The sequence below is a fragment of the Lepus europaeus genome, chromosome 3 (genome assembly GCF_033115175.1).
Source record: "Lepus europaeus isolate LE1 chromosome 3, mLepTim1.pri, whole genome shotgun sequence".
NCBI classification, from domain to species: domain Eukaryota; kingdom Metazoa; phylum Chordata; class Mammalia; order Lagomorpha; family Leporidae; genus Lepus; species Lepus europaeus.
In genome coordinates this window covers 77,358,727-77,380,362 of record NC_084829.1, presented here as the reverse complement: position 1 = coordinate 77,380,362, position 21,636 = coordinate 77,358,727, and the positions used below count along the sequence as shown (strand labels likewise).

General features: G+C 38.2%; 1 protein-coding gene across 1 annotated transcript in view; it reads right to left on the bottom strand.

Annotated features, from left to right (window-relative positions):
• BCKDHB (branched chain keto acid dehydrogenase E1 subunit beta) overlaps positions 1–21,636 on the bottom strand; it is a 269,800-nt gene that overhangs the window by 119,196 nt on the left and 128,968 nt on the right. The window contains exon 8 of the mRNA XM_062186412.1: positions 19,039–19,149. Within this exon, the coding sequence (XP_062042396.1) occupies positions 19,039–19,149 (111 nt within the window). The remainder of the gene's footprint in view (positions 1–19,038; positions 19,150–21,636) is intronic.

Here is a 21,636-nt window from a genome sequence, read left to right as displayed (position 1 = left end):
TATCAACTTTGTCATGTAAAATTTGGTAAACACCACTGGATAGACTTACTCTTTTAGAAAGCTGACTTCCCATTCTTACCCATCCTCAATACTAAATTGTAGGCCGGCATCGTGGCTCACTAGGCTAATCCTCTGCCTGCGGTGCCGGCACCCCAGGTTCTAGTCCTGGTTGTGTCCCAGTAGCTCCTCTTCCAGGCCAGCTCTCTGCTGTGGCCTGGGAAGGCAGTGGAGGATGGCCCAAGTCCTTGGGCCCTGCACCGCATGGGAGACCAGGAGAAGTACCTGGCTCCTGGCTTTGGATCGGCGCAGCGCGCCGTCTGTAGCAGCCATTTGGGGGGGTGAACCAACGGAAGGAAGTCCTTTCTCTCTGTCTCTCTCTCTCTGTGTCTAACTCTGCCTGCCAAAAAAAGAAAGAATACTAAATTGTAGCTATTGGTGTCAAAAAAAAAAAAGAGAAAAAGAAAAAGAAAAACTGAGGATAATCAATCAGCATTTTGCTGTAAGCACCAAGACCTTTTAGTTTAAAACATCAACTGCTCATGAAATTTCTGATACCTAACCCAGTAAGCTAGGAATCTATAGAAGGAAGCTAATACTTTCCATGGGCTACTTAAAACTCGGTCAGTTCAAGATAGAGCTTTATAAATATCACATTCGGGGTCTGCAATAATCCAGTGGTTCCAGAAAAATGAGAAAAAAAAATAAAGATTAGCAAAAGAAGAGATAGTACTGGTTTTACTTGTAGAATGTGATTGCCAACCTAGAAAACTTGAGAAAATAAAAAAAGAAAGGATTGGAATGAATAAGAGGTTGATGAGATGGTGCTAAATAGACTAAAATATACAAATCTTCATGCTTCCTGTTAAAAAATGAGAAAACATAATAGAGAAGATTTCTAGTTCAACAGGACCGACTGAGTTCACTCTTTCATCTCCCATCTCTCTCAACACAGGAAATGAATATGAAAGGCAAAAGTCTGTGTTACAACAAAAACAACAAAGTTGGACATTAGCAATTATCAGACAAAAAAGATTGCTGATACAAGTTTTTTTGTGGATGTGTGATGAAAATATAAACAAAAAGTAAAGGAAGCTAAAACCCAGACACGTGGAGGACAAATGGAAGAGGAAGCGGACATCTCCAGGGCTCATCAGCAGGTTAAGAATGTGGGTGTAAGAATTAGGAATGAATACAGCAGGATTAAACAGAACAGCTGTAGCAATGGCCGCACATATCTTTCTAACCTCTACCCCAGAGACAATCCAGGCAAAGCAGCTAGTTCCTCATAGATCATTCAAATTGCCTAAGAAGACAGGCATGTGAGTGCTGATGTCCAAGAATGAAGACTAATTCATTTGCACATCTATAGGTACTCCCTCCTATCTAAGGAAAGACTTCTTGTTCACTCACCATAAAGCAAAATCTGGCCCACATGCACAGATCTATATAACTTTTTACCTAAGAAAAACACCTGGTGAAGAAAGAGACATACAAGGGAACTTCAAAAGTTTGTGGAAAATGGAATTAAATGATAGGCTTAGGGCACATCTTTAAGACACTGCATCCCATACTGGAGTGTCTGGGTTCAATACCCAGCTCTGAATCCTGATTCCAGATTCCTGCTGATAGATTCCCTAGGAAGCAGTGGTGATGGCACAATTGGGTTCCTGCCACCCATGTGAGAGAGCTGGAGGCCATTGTAGGCATTTGCAGATGGAAACCGGTTCTCTTTCCCTTTCTCTGTCTTTCTCTGCCTCTCAAATAAAGTAATTTAAATTAAATTTAAAAATAAAGGAAGTAAAAAAATATAGCTGGAGAAATGATGAAGTGAAGACAACAATGCAAAAATATTGAATTATAATGCTTCATAGTATTGAATATGTAACGTTTAACATTTAAGACTGATAAATCCGAAGGCAGACATTGATGTGTATATGTGTATTAGACCTGTTTCATTCCCTAATAACTCAAAGCTTTCAGGCATATGCTCCACATTTTGATAGTTCTTTTAATTAGTAATCTTAGTTTCTCAAGGTAAACTGTAAAGAAAATTGTGTTTTCCATTTTCCATTATAGTCAAAATAAAAAATGTGTCTCGGGCTCTACCAATCAATCTTAACATAGAGTGGACCACATGAGAGAATGGATGGGGAGCTGGGAGCTCATTTTGCTAGCAAAAGTTTGAAACATATTTTTTGGTCAGAGGTGGCAGCAACTACCCTAGTCATATCTGCATCCACACAACTTCAAGTAGCAAATTAACATTTTAAGCCAACAACGCAAAAGGCAAAGCACAACCATACACTGACTCAAGCCTTAGAGAAATACAGTATCACACACTTTGCCTTTTGGTCCAGTGTGGCCCTTCTGCTCTGTTTCAGAAGTGTTTAGTAAATGATTCTTTCCAACTTTGATGCATTTTGCCCTGAATGCCATAAGGTAACAGGCTTAATGCTTCCTGACTCCAGTTGCAAAGTCTTCTTCGCTCACAATACAAAGCTGTAAAGGTTGTAAGTGGTCTGCCCAACCTATTTTTTGAACAAACATTATTATTTTCAGTAAGCATTTGTGGAGAATCCAGGATTTTGAAGAAATGTATACATTGCATTACATCAGAAATATCTATACAATGTATTGCTTAGATATATAGAAGTAACCATCCAAAGGACAAAACAAAAATGGTTAAAAGCAGCTGTGTTTAGGCACTAGGAACAGAGGAAATTTTGCATTATAAGCACCACTGTACTTACTATATGTTTTCATTGACATGTTAATGTAGTACTTTAATTTTTTAAATATCATCCATTGCCACACTCAAAAAAGAAAAAAGGAAACTAAAGGAAAAGCCATAACAATAATACTAGCACAATATCATAAAAATATACAAAATATTAAAAAACAAACTTATGAATTAGAACAGTTATATAAGAGCCCATATAACTTAATTAAAGATATAAAAGAAACTTAATTAAAGATATAAAAGAAAATATAAATAAGTACAGGGTGGGTGCCTGGTGCCACAGCTTAAAAAAATATATAAACAAATAAAGGAACAAACCAAGTTCCTGGAAGACAAAGCAGTAAAAGCATGTGATAGGAAGTGTGTGTTTGGAAAAGCTGACTATCCATAACTGATAGGGGTAACCCAGTTTGGGAATAAATAAATTTGAGAAGCAATTTCCTTATTTACAAAAAAGAAATGTGTAGAGGCCATATTATTTGGCATATAGATGTTTATAAATGTTGTCTTAATTTGCAAATGTTATATTACAAAATAAAATGCTCTTCTTTTCTCGTTTTATGATCCTTGTCATGAATCTCACATTTTGTTACATTAATATCCCTACTCTTTTTTTTTTAAGATTTATTTATTTGAAAGTCAGAGTTGTAGTCAGAGAAAGAGAAACACAGAAAGAGTTCTTCCAGGCACTGCTTCACTCCCCAAATGGTCACAATGACCAGGGCTGGACAGGCTGAAGCCAGGAGCCAGGAGGTTCTTTCAGGTCTCCCACGTGGGTGCAGGGACCTAAGCAGGGAGCTGGTTCAGAAGTGCAGCAATCAGGGCTCTAACCAGCACAGAGGTGGCTTAACTTACTGCACCATTGTGCCAGTATCTAATATCCGTACTTTCAAGAAAAACATTTTGCATGTGTGTATATATAATATTTACATATGAAGTGAATATGGCAAAATATTAAATTTTTTAAATCTATTTGTGCTCACTGAACTCTTTTTATACTATTCTGTATTATTTAAATATTTTTAAATAAAAAGGAAAAAGGGAAAGTCTTTATACACCACAGTTTCAATAAATGTTTAAGTTAATTTGTCACAGTTAGAGACTGCAAAATCAGGGTATCATCATAGAAGCAGCAAGACAAGCCTTACGAATTATAGTAGAAATGCTACAATTTTGCAAATATAACTTCCAATTTGATGGTACCAATTTGATGACCATCAAAGACGAGAACAGAAAGTCAACAAATTTAGATTTCTTATGTTACCTCTAAAATGGTAAACTAGGAACACAACGTACCTATGATCTTTCCTACCATAAAAAAGAGTAACAAATTTCTTTCATTTCATTGCTACTCATAACAATAAAAGCAAAACTGCTTAAGCAAAAGAAAGATCTTGAATTAAACATATAATTTAAGTATATAAAAGGATACTTCAAAATCATAACACAGGTTAGAAATAGAAAAATATAATTATATAATTTAATCTTGCTTTCTCCATTTCTGTGTAGAAGAAAAAAATTAATGCCAAGTAAAAGGAAATCTGTAATACAAAGGATAACTGTATTTACAAACATCATATATGATATATATATGTGCAAATGTACACATACATACCCTATTTTAAAGATTCTATTTATTGGCCGGCGCCATGGCTTAACAGGCTAATCCTCCGCCTTGCGGCGCCGGCACACCAGGTTCTAGTCCCGGTTGGGGCGTCGGATTCTGTCCCGGTTGCCCCTCTTCCAGGCCAGCTCTCTGCTATGGCCCGGGAAGGCAGTGGAGGATGGCCCAAGTGCTTGGGCCCTGCACCCCATGGGAGACCAGGAGAAGCACCTGTCTCCTGGCTTCGGATCAGCACGATGCGCCGGCCGCGGCGGCCATTGGAGGGTGAACCAACGGCAAAAGGAAGACCTTTCTCTCTCTCTCTCACTATCCACTCTGCCTGTCAAAAAAAAAAAAAAAAAGATTCTATTTATTTATCTATTTATTTGTTTGAAAGAGTTAGAGAGAGACAGAGATCTTCTAGCCACTGGTTGGTTCACTCCCCAGGTGGCTGCAATGGCCAGCACTGGGCCAAGCTGAAGCCAGAAGCCAGGAGTTTCTTCTGGGTCTCCCACATGAGTGGCAGGGGCCCAAACACTTGAGCCATCTTCAGCTGCTTTTCTCAGGCCATTAGCAGGGAGCTGGATCAGAAATGGAGCAGCCAGAACACAAACCAGCATACATAGAGGATGCCAGCCTTGCATACAATGGCTTAACCCACTACACCACAACGCCAGCCCCTACACACATTTTTTAAATGCATCAGATGGACAAATGTGAAAAAAAAATTCTGATATGTCTTATGTCACAAGTCAAAATTTCGAAGCATTTCATCAATAAAATTCTGAAGTGATCATTTGCAAAGCACTTATGATAATATCAGGGGTCAAGAATGTAAGGTCTGATACTGAACCACAGCTCTAATCCTTCATGGCTGAATGACGTAGAGAATTTTCTAACATTCCCTGGACTCACTTTCCTTCTCTCTAAAACAAGATTGATAATTCATAGCATATAGGACAACCGAAAGAATTAAACTAGAACACATGAGTACATGATTCTGACAAAAGGCCTGGCTTGGAATAGACATGAAGTAAAAGGATTACTCCTCTACATAAATATATTTTTACTGCCTGTATCCTTTATACGTTCAAGCTATATTTAAATCTCATCATAAATCACACATATTTTTTAAGATATTTGTAAGTTCTATACTCAATCTTTGCTTGGAAGTTGTGTAGGATAATAAAAAAGTAAACGTTCTGGAGTCTGGCAGTCTGGGCAGAAGCCAACTCTGCCCTTTACTACATGCAAGTTATTATACCTCCTCCAAGCCTCAATTTCATTGCCCATAAAATATTGAGGGGCAGCATTTGGTACAGAAGTTAAGATACCGCTTGGGATGCCTGCATCCCATATTAGACTGACTGGGTTCAAGTCCTGGCTTTACTTTCAATTACAAGCTTCAGCTAACGTGTACCCAGCAGTAATGTGAAACACCAGTGATGGTTCAAGTCCTTGAGTACCTGTCACTCATATCCAAAACCCAGCCTGATTTTTACAGCTCCTGCCTTTGGTCTGGCCCAGCCCTATCTGCTGCAGGCATTTGAAGAGTCAACCAGTGGATGAGATATCTAGCTAGTTAGCTATCTTCTCTCTCTCTCTCTCCCCCATCACCCACCTTGGTCCTTCTCCCTCTCCTCCCTCTCTTTCAATAAACAATTAATTTAAGAAGTAAAATAATGATGATTTCTAATGATAACTGATGCAAACATGAAAGCAGATATGCATAACACATGAAGGTTTTTTTGTTGTTTATTTCCATTTACTAGGAACTATGCCACGTCATGTTATATAAAATAAATTACCTAAAAATTTCGTACCAAAACTAAACCAAGTGGCAGGAGTGAAAATTGTAGTATGTATTTTCTTGAAGGAATTACTAGTTACTCCTTTAATTTGTTTCCCTAGAAAACTAAATGACTTAGAAGAGAGGATTCGGAATGTTCTCACCACAAAGAAACAATAAATGTTAGAGGTGATGGATATGCTAAGCATTCTGATTTGACCATTGCACATTGTAACACATATTGAAATATCATAGTGTACCCCATAAATGGGTACAATTATGTGTAAATTAAAGTAAAATTAGCTTTAAAAAGGAGAAAAAGAAAAGAAAAACTGGTTGCCACATGTTATTTTTTAAATTAAATAAATATTTACCGGGCATCTTCTATACACTAGATAATTTTCCAGACTCCTGGGAATATAATAATAAAATATGTGAGGAATCTTCAAAAAGCTCACACAAAACACACATTATCTTTAATTCTACTTGTCATGAACTTGTTGAAGTGCTCTTGTCCAAAACTCCCTGTTTATATGGGACTTGAAGAAATCAGTGAAGGGCAATGCAGGCAATAACTGTACCAGTCACATCTCCGAGCTTAGCGCTGATCCAGTTAGCACAAGTAACTGATTCAGATTATGACAAAGAAAAATCCCACAGGAGGGAAGCTTGGCAAATGAGATCATCCCCATACGATGTCCCTGTGGGGCCTTCCTATTCTGGAATAGAACCCCAAGCTGTTCTCATCAGAAGGGGGATACTGTGCAACTTGCTTTCTCTGCAGAGTAAAACTACATCCATAATAATTCCCAACCAAAAAATGACATTTGTTTTTCTTATTCCTAATGAAAGCATTTAATTTTATACCAGAAAATAAATCTAGGAAATTTATTTCTTAAATAGGTTTTTATACTAGAAACTTACTATAAGCATGAAAGAAATACACACAAATTGAAAAGCTTACAATAACTTTACCTACAGTCCACCATCAGTAATAGAAACAGTGAAATTACTAATAGTTTACCTTTAAAATATTATTTAATTGATAAACTGTAGTTGTACAGACATATTTATAAGATACAGTGTGCAATGACCCCATCAGGGTAACTGGCGTATTTATCACCTCAGACATGAATCATGTGCTTGTGTTAGAAACACTCAAAATCTTTTCCTTTAACTTTTTTTTGACAGGCAGAGTGGACAGTGAGAAAGAGAGACAAAGGTCTTCCTTTGCCGTTGGTTCACCCTCCAATGGCCACCGCGGCCAGTGCACCGCGCTGATCCGAAGGCAGGAGCCAGGTGCCTATCCTGGTATCCCATGGGGTGCAGGGCCCAAGCACTTGGGCCATCCTCCACTGCACTCCCTGGCCACAGCAGAGAGCTGGCCTGGAAGAGGGGCAACCGGGACAGAATCCAGCGCCCTGACTGGGACTAGAACCCGGTGTGCTGGCGCCGCAAGGTGGAGGATTAGCCTATTGAGCCGCAGCACAGGCCTTCCTTTAACTGTTTTGAAATATTTAATGAGTATTTGTCAATCAGTGCTCTCCTGATGTGCTAATAGGACGTTAGAAGTTATTCCCCCTGTGCCCATTAACTATCTCTCCATCCCTTCCTCCCCTACATCCTTCCCAGGCTCTGATAACAACTTTGATATAGTTATTTATTTGTTTATTTATTGATTTTAAAGAGTTACAAGGGCCGGTGCTGTGGCGCAGCAGGTTAACACCCCGGCCTGAAGTGCTGGTATCCCATACGGGTGCCAATTTGAGACTCAGCTGCTCCACTTCCGATCCAGCTCTTTGTTGTGGTCTGGCAAAGCAGTAGAAGGTGGCCCAAGTCCTTCGGTCCCTGCACCCAGGTGGAAGACCCAGAAGAAGCTCCTGGCTCTTGGCTTCAGATAGGCGCAGTTCCCTCTGTTGTGGCCATCTGGGGAGAAAACCAGTGGATAGAAGTCCTCTCTCTCTGCCTCTCCTTCTCTCTCAGTGTAACTCGGACTTTCAAATAAATAAATAAATCTTTAAAAGAAAAAGTGTTATTAACCATGAAACTTGGCCCAAGAGAGGCCTCTAGTGGTTACTGGTAGTCACTAGTTCTTTCACACCCCCAACCCCAACTCATTGGAACTGTCCTTATTCTCATTCTCACTGTCTCTCTACTCTCCCTCTCTTCATCCCTCCCTCCACCTTTCTACCTCTCTCCCATACATACATGCACACACAGAAACACACACACACAAACACATACATATATACAGTCTCAGTCAAAATAGCTAGTACTCAACCACCTAAATATTCAATTAAGTCCAAGAATATGTATGTATGTAACTGGTTATCTTAGGGATACTCTACCACCAAATTCTTCAACTTCCCCCACAAAAACCAATTTAAAGTCACATGGTACAAAATACAGATTGTAAGCATTATCTTGCTAGTACTAGCAATCTTATTAAGAAATAAAATTTATGGTAGCCTATGTCAATCGTATGAAAAATAAAGGCTATAATATTAGAGTTAAATTACTTATTCAATCTAAAAATCCTCAAAACATGTTTCCCACCATTGACAAATATGGAGGCTCTTCAAAAACTTTCTGGAATACGCATATTATGAAAGAAATGCATGGATTTTAATTTTTGGCACCAAAATAAACGTACCTTTTAATTATAGTTTTTCCCTCATACTTAAGGTCAAACACAAAGACTAAGAAAGAAAACTTGGTGATTTTTATATATAAACAACTACCCATGCCCAATTTAACTCCTTTGCAGTTCTACTCCTACAATGTCCCTTTCTTTTTTTTTTTTGCTGAGACCTCTCTGTCCACACAGTCTCCTCATCCCCATTCCACTAGCCTGTCTTTGCCTTTATTTAGTGCCCTCAATGAAGTGTTGCAGCAAGAATGAGAACAGTAGGGGTAAAGGGATAGGAGAAGAGAACGCTAAACCTAGGGATGCTGTACCACGGCATGTCAGAACAGAGAAAAGCTCTGATATAAAACAGGTCATAGCTGCTATGAGGATCTCAAAAGTCAGTGTGTTAGCCCTAGAACCAGGAGGAAGACCAAGGAAACTGGCCCAGGCTGAGCCCTTCCAGCTCAAATTCCATAACAATAACCCACCTGCAAAGCATACCAGGAAATGGGAAAAGGCTCTGAAAAGCTTAAATTGATACAGTAAGGTTTAAGTAGTGAAACATATCCTGTTAATTTCTTGGAAAAACATGATAGACTTTCTCTGGCTAATGTGTCTGTCTCAGTTATAAAGTTTAGTCATCTGGATCCCATGTACAGCTAGGTGATAATGCAACAGCAAGGAGTAAAATGAAATAAAAATTAAATTTAAAAAGGCTTAAAATCAGAAAACTTAAAAAGAGAAATTTATCAAAGAAGTAAAAAGCTATATATTTCAACAAATGTAAACTTCTTATTATGGTATTACAATCCATGTTCACTTGGGCTGAATTATTTTTAAAAAATGAAATTATATGCATTATGTTTTCCTTGACAAAATACTGGCAAAAAGATTTTGCAATATTAGTATTCAAAAGATTAAACAGTTTTAAAGCTGCTACATGAAATAATAACTCTCATTCATGCAGAAAATGTAATTACCCATAAAAATTCCATCTTTAGAAATAACAGTTAGCTGGTTTTCTATAGAGTCAATTTCACTTTGACTTTCAGAGAAGATAAACTGGTCCTATCCTAATGAGTGTTCAAATGAATAATTTTTGTATACCATAATTAAAAATGTGTTACTGTTAAGAAAAAGCACGAGGCTGAAATTTAAGATTTATTTTAAATAATTTTTTTCACACACATAACTTTTATTTAATAAATATAAATTTCAAAATACAACTTTCGGATTATAGCAATTTTTTCCCAAATAACCACCCTCCCACCCACAAACCATCCTATCGCCTACTGCCTCTCCCATCCCATTCTTCATCATGATTCATTTTTAATTATCTTTATATACAGAAGATCAACTTAGTATATAACAAGTAAAGATTTCAACAGATTGCACCCACACAGACACACAAAGTATAAAGTACTGTTGGAAGACTAGTTTTACCTTTAATTCTCATAGTACAACACATTAAGGACAGAGGTCCTACATGGGGAACAGGTGCACAGTGACTCCTGCTGTCTATTTAACAATTGACACTCTTATTTAGGACATCAGTAATCACCCAAGGCTCTTGTCATGAGCTGCCAAGGCTATGAAAGCCTCTTGAGTTCACAAACTCTGACCTTACTTCAGAGAAGGGTACCTCCTTCTTTGATGGCCATTCTTTCCACTGGGATCTCACTCACAGAGGTCTTTCATTTAGGTCATTTTTTGCCACAGTGTCTTGGCTTTCTATGCCTAAGAAACTCTCATGGGCTTTTTAGCCAGATCCAAATGCCTTAATGGGCTGCTTCTGAGGCCAGAGTGCCATTTAGGGCATTTGCTACTCTATAAGTCTGCTGTGTATCCTATTTCCCATGTTGGACCATTCTCTCCTTTTTAATTGTATCAATTATTATTAGCAGACACTGGTCTTATTTATGTGATCCCTTTGACACTTAATCCTATTTTTACGATCAATTATGAACTTAAACTGATCATTTTAACTAGTTAGATGGCATTGGTACCTGCCAGCTTAGTGGGATTTAGAGTCCCATGGCACATTTCTAGCTTTACCATTAGGGGTAAGTCTGAGTGAGCATGATGGACACTGAATTTAAACAAGTGCTTTTCTGCATTATCCAGAGTTATTAGATTTTTTTTCCTCTTTGATGATATTGGTGAACATTATCTCTGCTAACATGTTCATATAAAAATGTTTGTAATTTTCCTTTCTTAGACTATCTTAAATAAATTTAATGTAATTCTTGCCTTTTAAAAGGAATCGGCACATTCCCCATCTGATTCCACTCTATGAGAATTTATATAAGCATCATGTTTTAATGGATTGAACTAAAGCCATATGTGACTGGGGTTTTCCTGGCATGCAGGTTAATAACAGTGGATTTAATTTCTTTAGTAGCTAGTGACTATTTGGATTTTCTAATTCCCCTTTTATCAATTTTGAATTTATATTTTTTTCCAGAAATTTGTTCATTTTACTCAAAATTCATTTGCACGATTGTTTCTTATTATCTTAATCCTGCCTGTAGAATGTACTGTGATGTCCTCTCTCTTTTTTAAATTTATTTGACAGGTAGAGTTATAGACAATGAGAGAGAGAGATAGAGAGAAAGGTCTTCCTTCTGTTGGTTCACTCCCCAAATGGCCACTACAGCCGGTGCTGTGCCAATCCAAAGCCAGGAGCCTGCAGCTTCTTCCTGGTCTCCCATGCGGGTACAGGGACCCAAGCACTTGGGCCATCCTCCATTGCCCTCCCAGGCCACAGCAGAGAGCTGGACTGGAAAAGGAGCAACTGAGACTAGAACCTGGCACCCATATGGGATGCCGGCACCACAGGTGGAGGATTAACCAAGTGAGCCACGGCGCCGGCCCCGTGATGTCCTCTTATATCTAAGATTTGTCAGTTGTGCTTGCCTTTCCTTTTTATCAGTCTTGTTAAAAGTTAACAATTCTATTATTCTCTTCAAAGATCTAAATTTTGCTGTCTTAAAATCCTCTATTATACAGTTTCTGTTTCACTGATATCCACTCTTTATTATTATTCATCTCTTCTTCTTTCAAATTTGAGGGACAGAAAGCTACAATCCCCTTGTTCCCTCCCAAATCCCTACCATGGCCAGAACCAGGCCAGACTGAAACCAGAAGACAGAAAGTCAATCCAGGCATCCCTTGTAGGTGACAGACCCAATTACTTGAGCTATATCCACTGTCTCCCTTGGTCTGCATTAGCAGGAACCTGGAGTCAGGAGCCAGAGCACTCTAATGTGGGACATGGCATCTTAAATGCCACGCTGAATTCCAACCACTCTACTTCATTTCTTCTGTCTTCTCTAGGTTTGCTTTTCTCACTGAAGATAGAAACTCAGAGTATGAATTTTTTAATTCTTACTTCTGTTTCCTAAATATATGTATTTATGGCTACAAAATTTTCTCTCAGTATGGCTTAAACTAAATTCTGAAACTTTTGATTTGTTCTATCTTCATAATCATTTTATAGTTTTTGTTGCTGTTTATTTCTACTTACAGCAAAGTATTTGATTAGTAGAAAGTTGATGCTTTTCTAGAGGCCTTTATCTTCTTAATTTCTTTTCATTAAGGTTTTTTATTTTTTATTTTTTTTTTGAAGGCAGAGTGAGAGAGAAGCAGGGGGAAGGAGATAGATGTTTCAACAACTGGTTTATCCCCCAAATGCCTGTAAAAGCCAGGGCTGGGCCAGACTAAAGCCAGGAGTCAAGAATTCCATCAGGGTCTCCACATGGTGGTAGGAACCCAAGAACTTGGGCCTTCATCTGTTGCCCTCCTTGGTGCAGCAGCAGGAAGCCAGTTTGAAAAAGGGGTACTGGGACTCCAACGAATCCTCCAGTATGTAACACTGGAGTATGTAACACAAGCATCCCAAACAGCTAAACGTGCTGTTTAACCTGCCATACCACAATGCCTGCTGCTTCCTTTGATTTCAGACTGCCTTCCACTGTTTTCAAGTGGCATCCTCTAAATAATGTCAAGTGTTTGAAATTATTCATCTATGTATTTATTTATTTGAGAGGCAGAGAGAGAGAGAGAGAGACTATAGAGAGACAAAGGGGAGAGACAGCGAGAACATGCTCCCATCACAACTTCACTTCCAAAATGCCCACTATGGCCAAGGCTGGATCAGGCCAGACAGAACACTCCCAGGGTCACATCAGCAGGAAGCTACAGCCAGGAGCTAGAGCCAGGATTGAACCCAGTTACTCTGGTAAAGGATGTAGGCATCCGAACCAATGTAAGCCAAACCTCCACAACATGAAACTTTCTAAGGTTATATGTATGAGCCAGCATTTGGGCAGTTTTGACAAATGTTACATATTCAACTGAAAAGAATGATTTCTTGCAGTTTGGTCCTGAGTTAGCACAAGATTAAAAACTTTTTTTGCTGAAATCATCCACACACTTACCAAGATTATGCATGCTTGATTAATCTTTCAAGAGGGCTGTCTTAGTCTCCCACTGGGATGGTGAATGTCTACATTACTTTTGAGTTTTATATTTTGTTGTGCTTTTTTGCTTTGTATATTTTGAAGCCCTGTTATTAAACACCAAACAGTTGTTTTTTTTTTTTTTTTTTTTTTTTGACAGGCAGAGTGGACAGTGAGAGAGAGACAGAGAGAAAGGTCTTCCTTTTGCCGTTGGTTCACCCTCCAATGGCCGCTGCGGTAGGCGCGCTGCGGCTGGCGCACCGCGCTGATCCGATGGCAGGAGCCAGGTGCTTCTCCTGGTCTCCCATGGGGTGCAGGGCCCAAGCACTTGGGCCATCCTCCACTGCACTCCCTGGCCACAGCAGAGAGCTGGCCTGGAAGAGGGGCAACCGGGACAGGATCGGTGCCCCGACTGGGACTAGAACCTGGTGTGCCGGCGCCGCAAGGCGAAGGATTAGCCTAGTGAGCCACGGCGCCGGCAAACACCAAACAGTTTTAAGACTATGATATCCTCATGGTAGATTGATCCCTTTTGTGAGATGAAATGTTCTTCTATAAACTGGGTACAGGCTGATCTAAAAATTATAATAGTTGGTTCTTGCTGTACTCAAATGCAAAGTGGAAGATTCCTGGGACAAGCTCTGAACTTGACTGGCCAGTTTTGGCTTTTGTCACAGCTACCCGGAAGATCTGCTGCTCCTCCCACATTTTCTTTGAAACCACCCCACTTCCTTGCAGCTTCAAAACCCCAGAGGGCAGCGCTGTGGCATAGTAGGGCATCAGTTCATGTCTCAGCTGCTCTTCTTCCAATCCAGCTCTCTGCTATGGCCTATAAAAGCAGTAGAAGATGGCCCAAGTCCTTGGGGCCCTGCACCCACGTGGGAGACCCGGAAGAGACTCCTGGCTCCTGGCTTCAGATCAGCCCAGCTCCGGCCACTGCAAGTTTTTGGAGAGTGAACCAGTGGATAGAAGATATTTCTCTCTGTCTCTCCTTCTCTCTCTCTGTGACTCTGCTTCTCAAATAAATAAATAAAATTATATAAAAAAAAATATCATCCTCAAAGCAGGACTGTAGTTCTTAAGATGTCAACCTGCCACTCTCTAAGCTATGGACAGGTATCACTTTCTCTCTCATTAACCAAAAACCTTGTCATCATTATTTTGTTTCTGCACAAGGGACAGGGATTGAGCTTTCAGTAATGCTTCTTCATGTCTAGTAATGATTCTTACCGGAAGCTCTGTGTCAAATTAGTAGAAATACACCAGCTTTTGTTTCTCTTTAGTTTCAAACTCTTGACATCTTTAAAATATGTCTCAAGGCTGCATGTGGTAGTAGTTGTTTTTTTAGTGGGTTCTCAGAATCTTAGACTCTTAACAGGATTATTTCATCCATTTGTATTTAATTTGTCAGATTTGGGGGCTTATATTTATCATCTTATTTTCTATTTTCTATTGAACCAACTGTTTCTTGTACATATTTGAACTAAGTAAATATTTTTATTAGTTTACATTTCCCAACTTCTTAGATGTGCTAGAAATTATTACATGCATCATTAATTATAATGTTACAGTTCACTAATAATCCTACAATAATATTTTTTAACTCTATACTAGCTCCCCTCCTAGGTTTTGTAATTTTATTGTCTCCTATTTCAATTTGCTTGCTCTCTCTCTCTCTTTCTCTAGCTCCCTATATTTATACAGTATCTAAACTTCACAGAAAATTGTCAGTACTATTTTGCACAATCACTACTGAGTCATAGCTGATGATCACTTCATTTACACATTCCTTTCTAGGACCTTCTACCTAAGGGAACTCCCTTGAAGTATTTCTTTTGGGAAAAAGTCTGCTGCTGATAAATACTCTCAATTTCTGTTTCCCTAAACTGTTGTTATTTCATCTTAAATGGATGTGATTATTTGGGTATACTTGTAAAATTCTAGGTTAGAAAACAATTTAAGATGTCATTCCATGTATACATAGGTATGATTGCCTTTGAACACAGTTATCTCAGTAGTTAGGAAAGTTTCTTTAATATGTAGGTTGATGTTCTACAGCTTTCTTGAAAATATTATTTAGATATTGTTTCTAGCCCATTTCTCTCTCTTCTTCTAGAATTCGAATTGTTTATAAGACAATCGTTTGACCAGATCTCAAATGCATTTTATGATCTTTTCTGATTTAGTCTATTTTTTATTCTCTCTGCACTTCAATTTGGACATTTTCTATTGAATTCCCTTGTAATTCATTAATATTATCATCTACTGAGTCTCAACATGATATAAATCCAGACACTGTGTTCCTATTGTCAGACAGGCTTCTTCTTGGTTCCATCAAGTTTATTTAATACACACACACACACACACACATCAATTTCCTAGAGTAATTCTCTACCCTCCTATGTGTTTTGCTCCTTTTTTGCTCTAAGTTTCTAAACCTTATAAAGTCATTGTCTGCTAACTCCTAAATCTGGATCACCTACATTTCTGCCTTATGTTGTTTCTCCTGGTTATTGATCAAATACTCCTGTCTCTTCAAACACTTAGTCATTTTCTATTGACTGCTGGTTCACAGCAGTTCCAGATGATGACAGCACTGACTCCCTGTTCTGATGGGCAGAAAGAGCAGAAGGTACATTACGTGAATCCACAAGGAACTAAGGAAAATGGAGATGGTGTTGCAGGTTTTGGAAGAACCTCATCTACTTCCAGTTTACTTCTCATTGTAAGACCTGACTCTCCACAGCTTTTCAGTTGTGAGAATAATTGGTTTGGGTCACTTTGACATTCAATGACAGCTTTGGTTTTCATTTTTCTTCTGCTTACTTTCCATCATACAGCTTTGGAGTTTCACAAATGTCTTGAGGGAGAAATCAACTGTGTATATAAGACCCTTTAAATTTTCAATTTTGTCATTACCACTCTAAAACATGGGTTTCATAAGTTTGGATTCTCAGCTAGTTGAGACTGTACAGCAAGCAGGTGTCACTAGGTAAAAAGCAGATGAAGTGTCAATTTATCACTCATTTCAGGGCTTTTAACTCTAAGCTACTCCACTAGCATATGCCCTCATGCCCAGTGTAGGTCTCTATTAAGCATCTCAAGAAGTCAAGAATTTCTATGCTGCTTTTTAGAGGCTTCCAGTATAGCTCTTTAATATCAGATTCAGAATTGAGTGGAAAAACGAGCAGTGATTATTAGGTTCATTCAAGTCTCTAATTTTGTAGCTCCTCTGAGCAACATTCAAAAATCCTGTGGCTCTTTCCATCCCTAAACAACATTTTTGAGGGTTTATTTTGTTTGTTTTTTGCTCAAGTAAAAATTATGAATTCTTTAATTGTCCCAGAGTCATTTACTGTGTATACAGTATGCCAATGTATAAGTTCAATGTGTCATTTTTACCTTTAATAGGCTTTTCCTGATTAAGCATTTCAAAAGATGTGTGTTGGTATTCATCACATAGTGTAAAAAACTAAGATATAATTTTGTCTTATGATAAAACACAACCAACTGAAACAGATTATCAACATAAATTCTGATTAGTATAGAATTCATAAAGATGAAAAAAGATTAACTATTCTGAAAAAAAAATCCCTCATTTTTAATATGAATATTTGGTAGTAGGGTCCTCTTCTTTAAGACCATCTATAAATCCTAGGGAAGAAGAGTAAGTATCAAATTTTTCCTGGTTTGATAAATGAAAGGAAAGCAGGAGATATACCACTATCACTAATGAAGAGAAACACAAATAGACCCAAAGTAATCAAGAAATGACAAGCTGGCTTTCACTGTCACAACTGGAGGCGTCATTAACTAGAAAAATAACATGATGAAAGCATCCAATACAAAACCCAGATAATGATACTAACAAGTCAGAGGGTTGACACATTACTTTCTCATTCAGTAGAGGTCTCTAGACTCATCTTTCATCTCCCCAGTAGGAGAAAGGCCTGAGAATGCTGGATCTACATCCCAGGATCATACAGAAATACAACAAATAGATTTAATAAAGGAGATTTGGGCAAAAGCAAATTGATATAAGCATTACTAATTTCCACTTTCTTCTTCCTCTATCTCTTCTCTCTTGGCTTTCATGGTTAACAACCTGAGTTATTACTATGTTTTACCATAAACTTCTTTTTGAATATAGATGGTGCAAAAACATGTAAATAAAGTTCTAAAGCACTTGAACTGACGAAACATCAGTACTTTCCACTGTGCTGTGACAAAATATCCTATCTCCATGCAGAAAGGGTACATGTTGTAGACAAGGAACCAGCTCCAGGTTAAACATTTTTTGGAACATTTGGCTATTATAAAGGAAACCTACTGACTTACTTGGTTAGAAATTGCCTGAAAAAAAGCATTATTTTCATGCAGTTCTAAATAATTAAATATAAAATACTGCTCTTATTTATGGCAATTATATGTATAAGGACTTAAGATACTATTGAAACCATTGGTAACCATGTCTAGTGTTTACATGGTGTTGAGTCCACAAGAAAATTCACTAAAACCTTAAATTTTCCACCAAATTATATAACAACTTTAACCTAAAAACATTTTCTGCCACACTTTTAGAGCTGTGGTATATAAAGATTACTTGAACGTAACTAACTTAAGAAGCCGTCTGTAAACACTATGAAAGAATCAGAGCTTTAAAAAAAATAGTAAATAGGAAGCACCTAAATCTTAGGACCTCTTTGATAACAGTAATTCTAGAAAAAGAGCGTGTGATCATTAACTAGACTTTAGCAGATAAGACCACCACAAAAACATAATTTAACCTTCCCTATGTGCCAGCATGGGAATAGATGCTCTTTACAATGCTCTAGACATTCATAGGAAAGATATTGGTTACAGACAAGTAGACGAGAACTAAACTATATTCTCGAGAGGGGATATGAGACTACTATTAAAATAAGAACAAGATTGGCCAGCGCCGTGGCTTAACAGGCTAATCCTCCGCCTTGCGGCGCCGGCACACTGGGTTCTAGTCCCGGTCGGGGCGCCGGATTCTATCCCGGTTGCCCCTCTTCCAGGCCAGCTCTCTGCTATGGCCCGGGAAGGCAGTGGAGGATGGCCCAAGTCCTTGGGCCCTGTACCCGCATGGGAGACCAGGAAAAGCACCTGGCTCCTGGCTTCGGATCAGCGAGATGCGCCGGCCGCAGCGGCCATTGGAGAGTGAACCAACGGCAAAAAGGAAGACCCTTCTCTCTGTCTCTCTCTCACTATCCACTCTGCCTGTCCAAAAAAAAAATAAGAACAAGATCAATCTTATCAAACTAAAGATCAAGAACCTACCTAGAAACTGTAAATCATAGCAGCCAGAATCCTACAACACTCACACTCTGATGTACAATTTTGAGGCTTTATAAGGAGAATTATTTTTCTAAAGAGAATCTACCTCATCACTTTTGGAAAGACAAATGAAAATTCAGCTAAACCACTTACCTGACTAAATTAAACCTTGCTTACTGAACCATAACCAATAAGCAGTTAAAAACACGGGCAACTTTCATAGCCCTGATATGCTCCCTCACGGGCACCACTCCGTTAATCAACCCAAAGTTCCATGAAGGACACAGATTTGCAATATTTTAAATAGAAAATTACAGTAGGAAAAGCTAATTCTAAAATGATTCACTTCTTTGAGCATTAAGGCAATTATACAGCACACATTCCTTTTATACTGCAAACTTTAAAAAGTTTCCAAAACAATGGAAACTGTTCCTGCAACAAAACATTTTTTTTGCAAATGTCCAACAAATATGGCCCAAGGTCTTAGGAAATGGAATTCTAACATTATGTTCATACCTTACAAACTGTATCCACATCCCAGGGTATAATCGTTCTCAGATCAATAACTTCACAAGACACCCCAAGTTTTTCTTGTGCCATGGCAGCCACCTCCCGGATCACATGAACCTGAAACGAGAAAAAAATATGCAGAGAATGATTACAGATTTAGGCCTGAATGAGGTGAAGCCAGACATCATTAATATAAATAGTGTTTAGAGTCAGATATTGATCTGCACAGAGAATTCATAAATTTGTTTTAGATATGCTGAGTCCTATGTCCAATCCTATCCAAAATAAACAAGTATAGATGTCTATTAAACAGCTGGGTATACATTCTTAGAGAAAGGGAGAGAAGTGCTAGAGATAGCGATTCCAAAGACAGCATACAGAGGTAAATAAAGTCACAGAAGTAGATAGAGTTTCTACCAAAAGCATGTCAAAGGAGAAGTAAAGGATAAAAATCAAGAAATCAAATAGGATGAGTCATACATAGGACTTCCTGGTATTAGTACTGCAGAATTTCTTTAAATATTTATTCATTTTATTTGAAAGGCAGAGTTACAGAGAGAGAGATAAAGGGAGAGAGATCTTCCATCTGCTGGCTTACTCCCCAAATAGCCTAAACAGTCAGGACTGGCCAGGCTGAAGCTAGGAGCCTAGAGCTCTCTCTAAGTCTCCCATGTGGGTAGAAGAGGCCCAAGCACTTGGGCCATCTTCCACTGCTTTCCCAGGCAATTAACAAGAGCTGAATCTGAAGCAGAGCAGCCAGGATGGGAACCAGCATCCAGCATCACAGGCAGCAGCTTAATGCTCTGCACCACAACAGTGGCCCCACTACCTCACAATTTTTGCTTTGTAAATTTAAAATTAATAATTTTTCAAAAACTATGAAACTCCATAAACCACCAACATGTAAGGGAACTGGAAAAGATGTTCACTAAAAAAAGAAAAATTTAAAAGAATACTTAAAGAGATACAAAGGAAACAAGGCAAAAACATATACCAGAATATGAAGAAGAAAGGTTTTCATGGAGATAGTAATCAGTGTCCAATTCCACAGCTACATGGGAAAGAACTAGATTTAACAATTAGAAGATCACTGGTGTTAACAGGAAGTTTCAGTAAATTAATGGGAACAAAACTCATAAGCTACAAGAACATAAGGATTTATGAAATTAAATATAGATCATACAAAATAGCTTTTCAAGCTGGTACTAAAAGAAAGAAAGGAGGTGATAGTGGTGTTTAAGGGGAGAGGTATTCTATAGATAGTGAAGTGATACATACCATTTTACTAAAAGCAACATGGAAATGCAAAACTGAAGATTCAAGAGGGAAAAATTGGGTCATAAGAAGGTACAATAGATTAAAGTCTGAAATAGATATGGAGAAGTAGAGACAAAAATCAGACATCTCTTCTTTTTTTTTTTCTTGTTGTTTTTTAAATTATTATTTATTGAGAGACAAAGACTGGTACTCCCTAGCTGCCTGTAACATCACTGGGTTGGGGGCTGAAACTGGGAATTGAGACTCAGTCTAGGTCTCCATGTGGGTAGCAAGGACCCAATTACTTGAGCCATCTCCTGCGCCTCCCTGACGGAGCACAAGCAGCAAGCTGGAATCTGCAGTGCAGCTAAATTTGAACCCAGGCACTGCAGTAGGGGTGAAGGCTTCTTAACTGTTAGACCAAATTAACACATGAACAGTTTTCCATCCTGTAGCTGAGATGGTCTGTTTACCACTCAAATATATGTAGTGACTATATTTGCAAAAAATTACCTTAGAAAGGGTAAGTTTAACGGAAAAAAATTATAATATTTGTTGATCATGATACCGCAGATGCTTATTTACTGCTTACTTGTAAGCTATTGGGTAAAATGTTCTATTTTGTTACTACAGGCTTGGTTTTGTTCTGTTTTTTGTTATTTTTTAATATTAAAAATAGTTTCTATTTTTGTCCCAGAAAACTTTTATTTAAGGTAGACAAACTTCATGTATTTCATAAATACAACTTTAGGAATACAGTGATTCTTCCCAACGTATCCATTCTCTTTTCCACTCGACAAAACTTCTTCCTCTTCCCTCTCTTATTCCCATTCTTATTTTTTACTAAAATCTATTTTCAATTAACTTTATACACAGAAGATTATACTAAGTGAAGAGTTCAGAAAATAGAATAAAAAACTTTTTCTCAACAGTATTTTATTTATCTTATTTCCTCTATGACCCACTGTTCATTCAGGAACATGTTGTTCAGTCTCCATGTGTTTGCATATGTTCTGCATATTCTTGAGTTGTTGATTTCCACTTCATTTGATTGTAGTCAGAGAAGATGCAGAGTACGATTTTGATTTTTTGTGAAATGCTGAGGCTTGCTTTATGGTCTAGCATGTGGTCAATCCGAGAAAAACTTCCATGTGCTAGTGAGAAGAATGCATATTCTGCAGCTGTACAATGAAAAGCTCTGTAGATATCTGTTAGGTCCATTTGGTCTACAGTGTCGATTAACTCTGTTGTTTCCTTGCTGATTTTTTGTCTGGTTGTGCTGTCCATTGCTGAGAGTGGGGTTTTGAAGTCCCCCATTACTATTATATTTGAATTTATGACAACTTT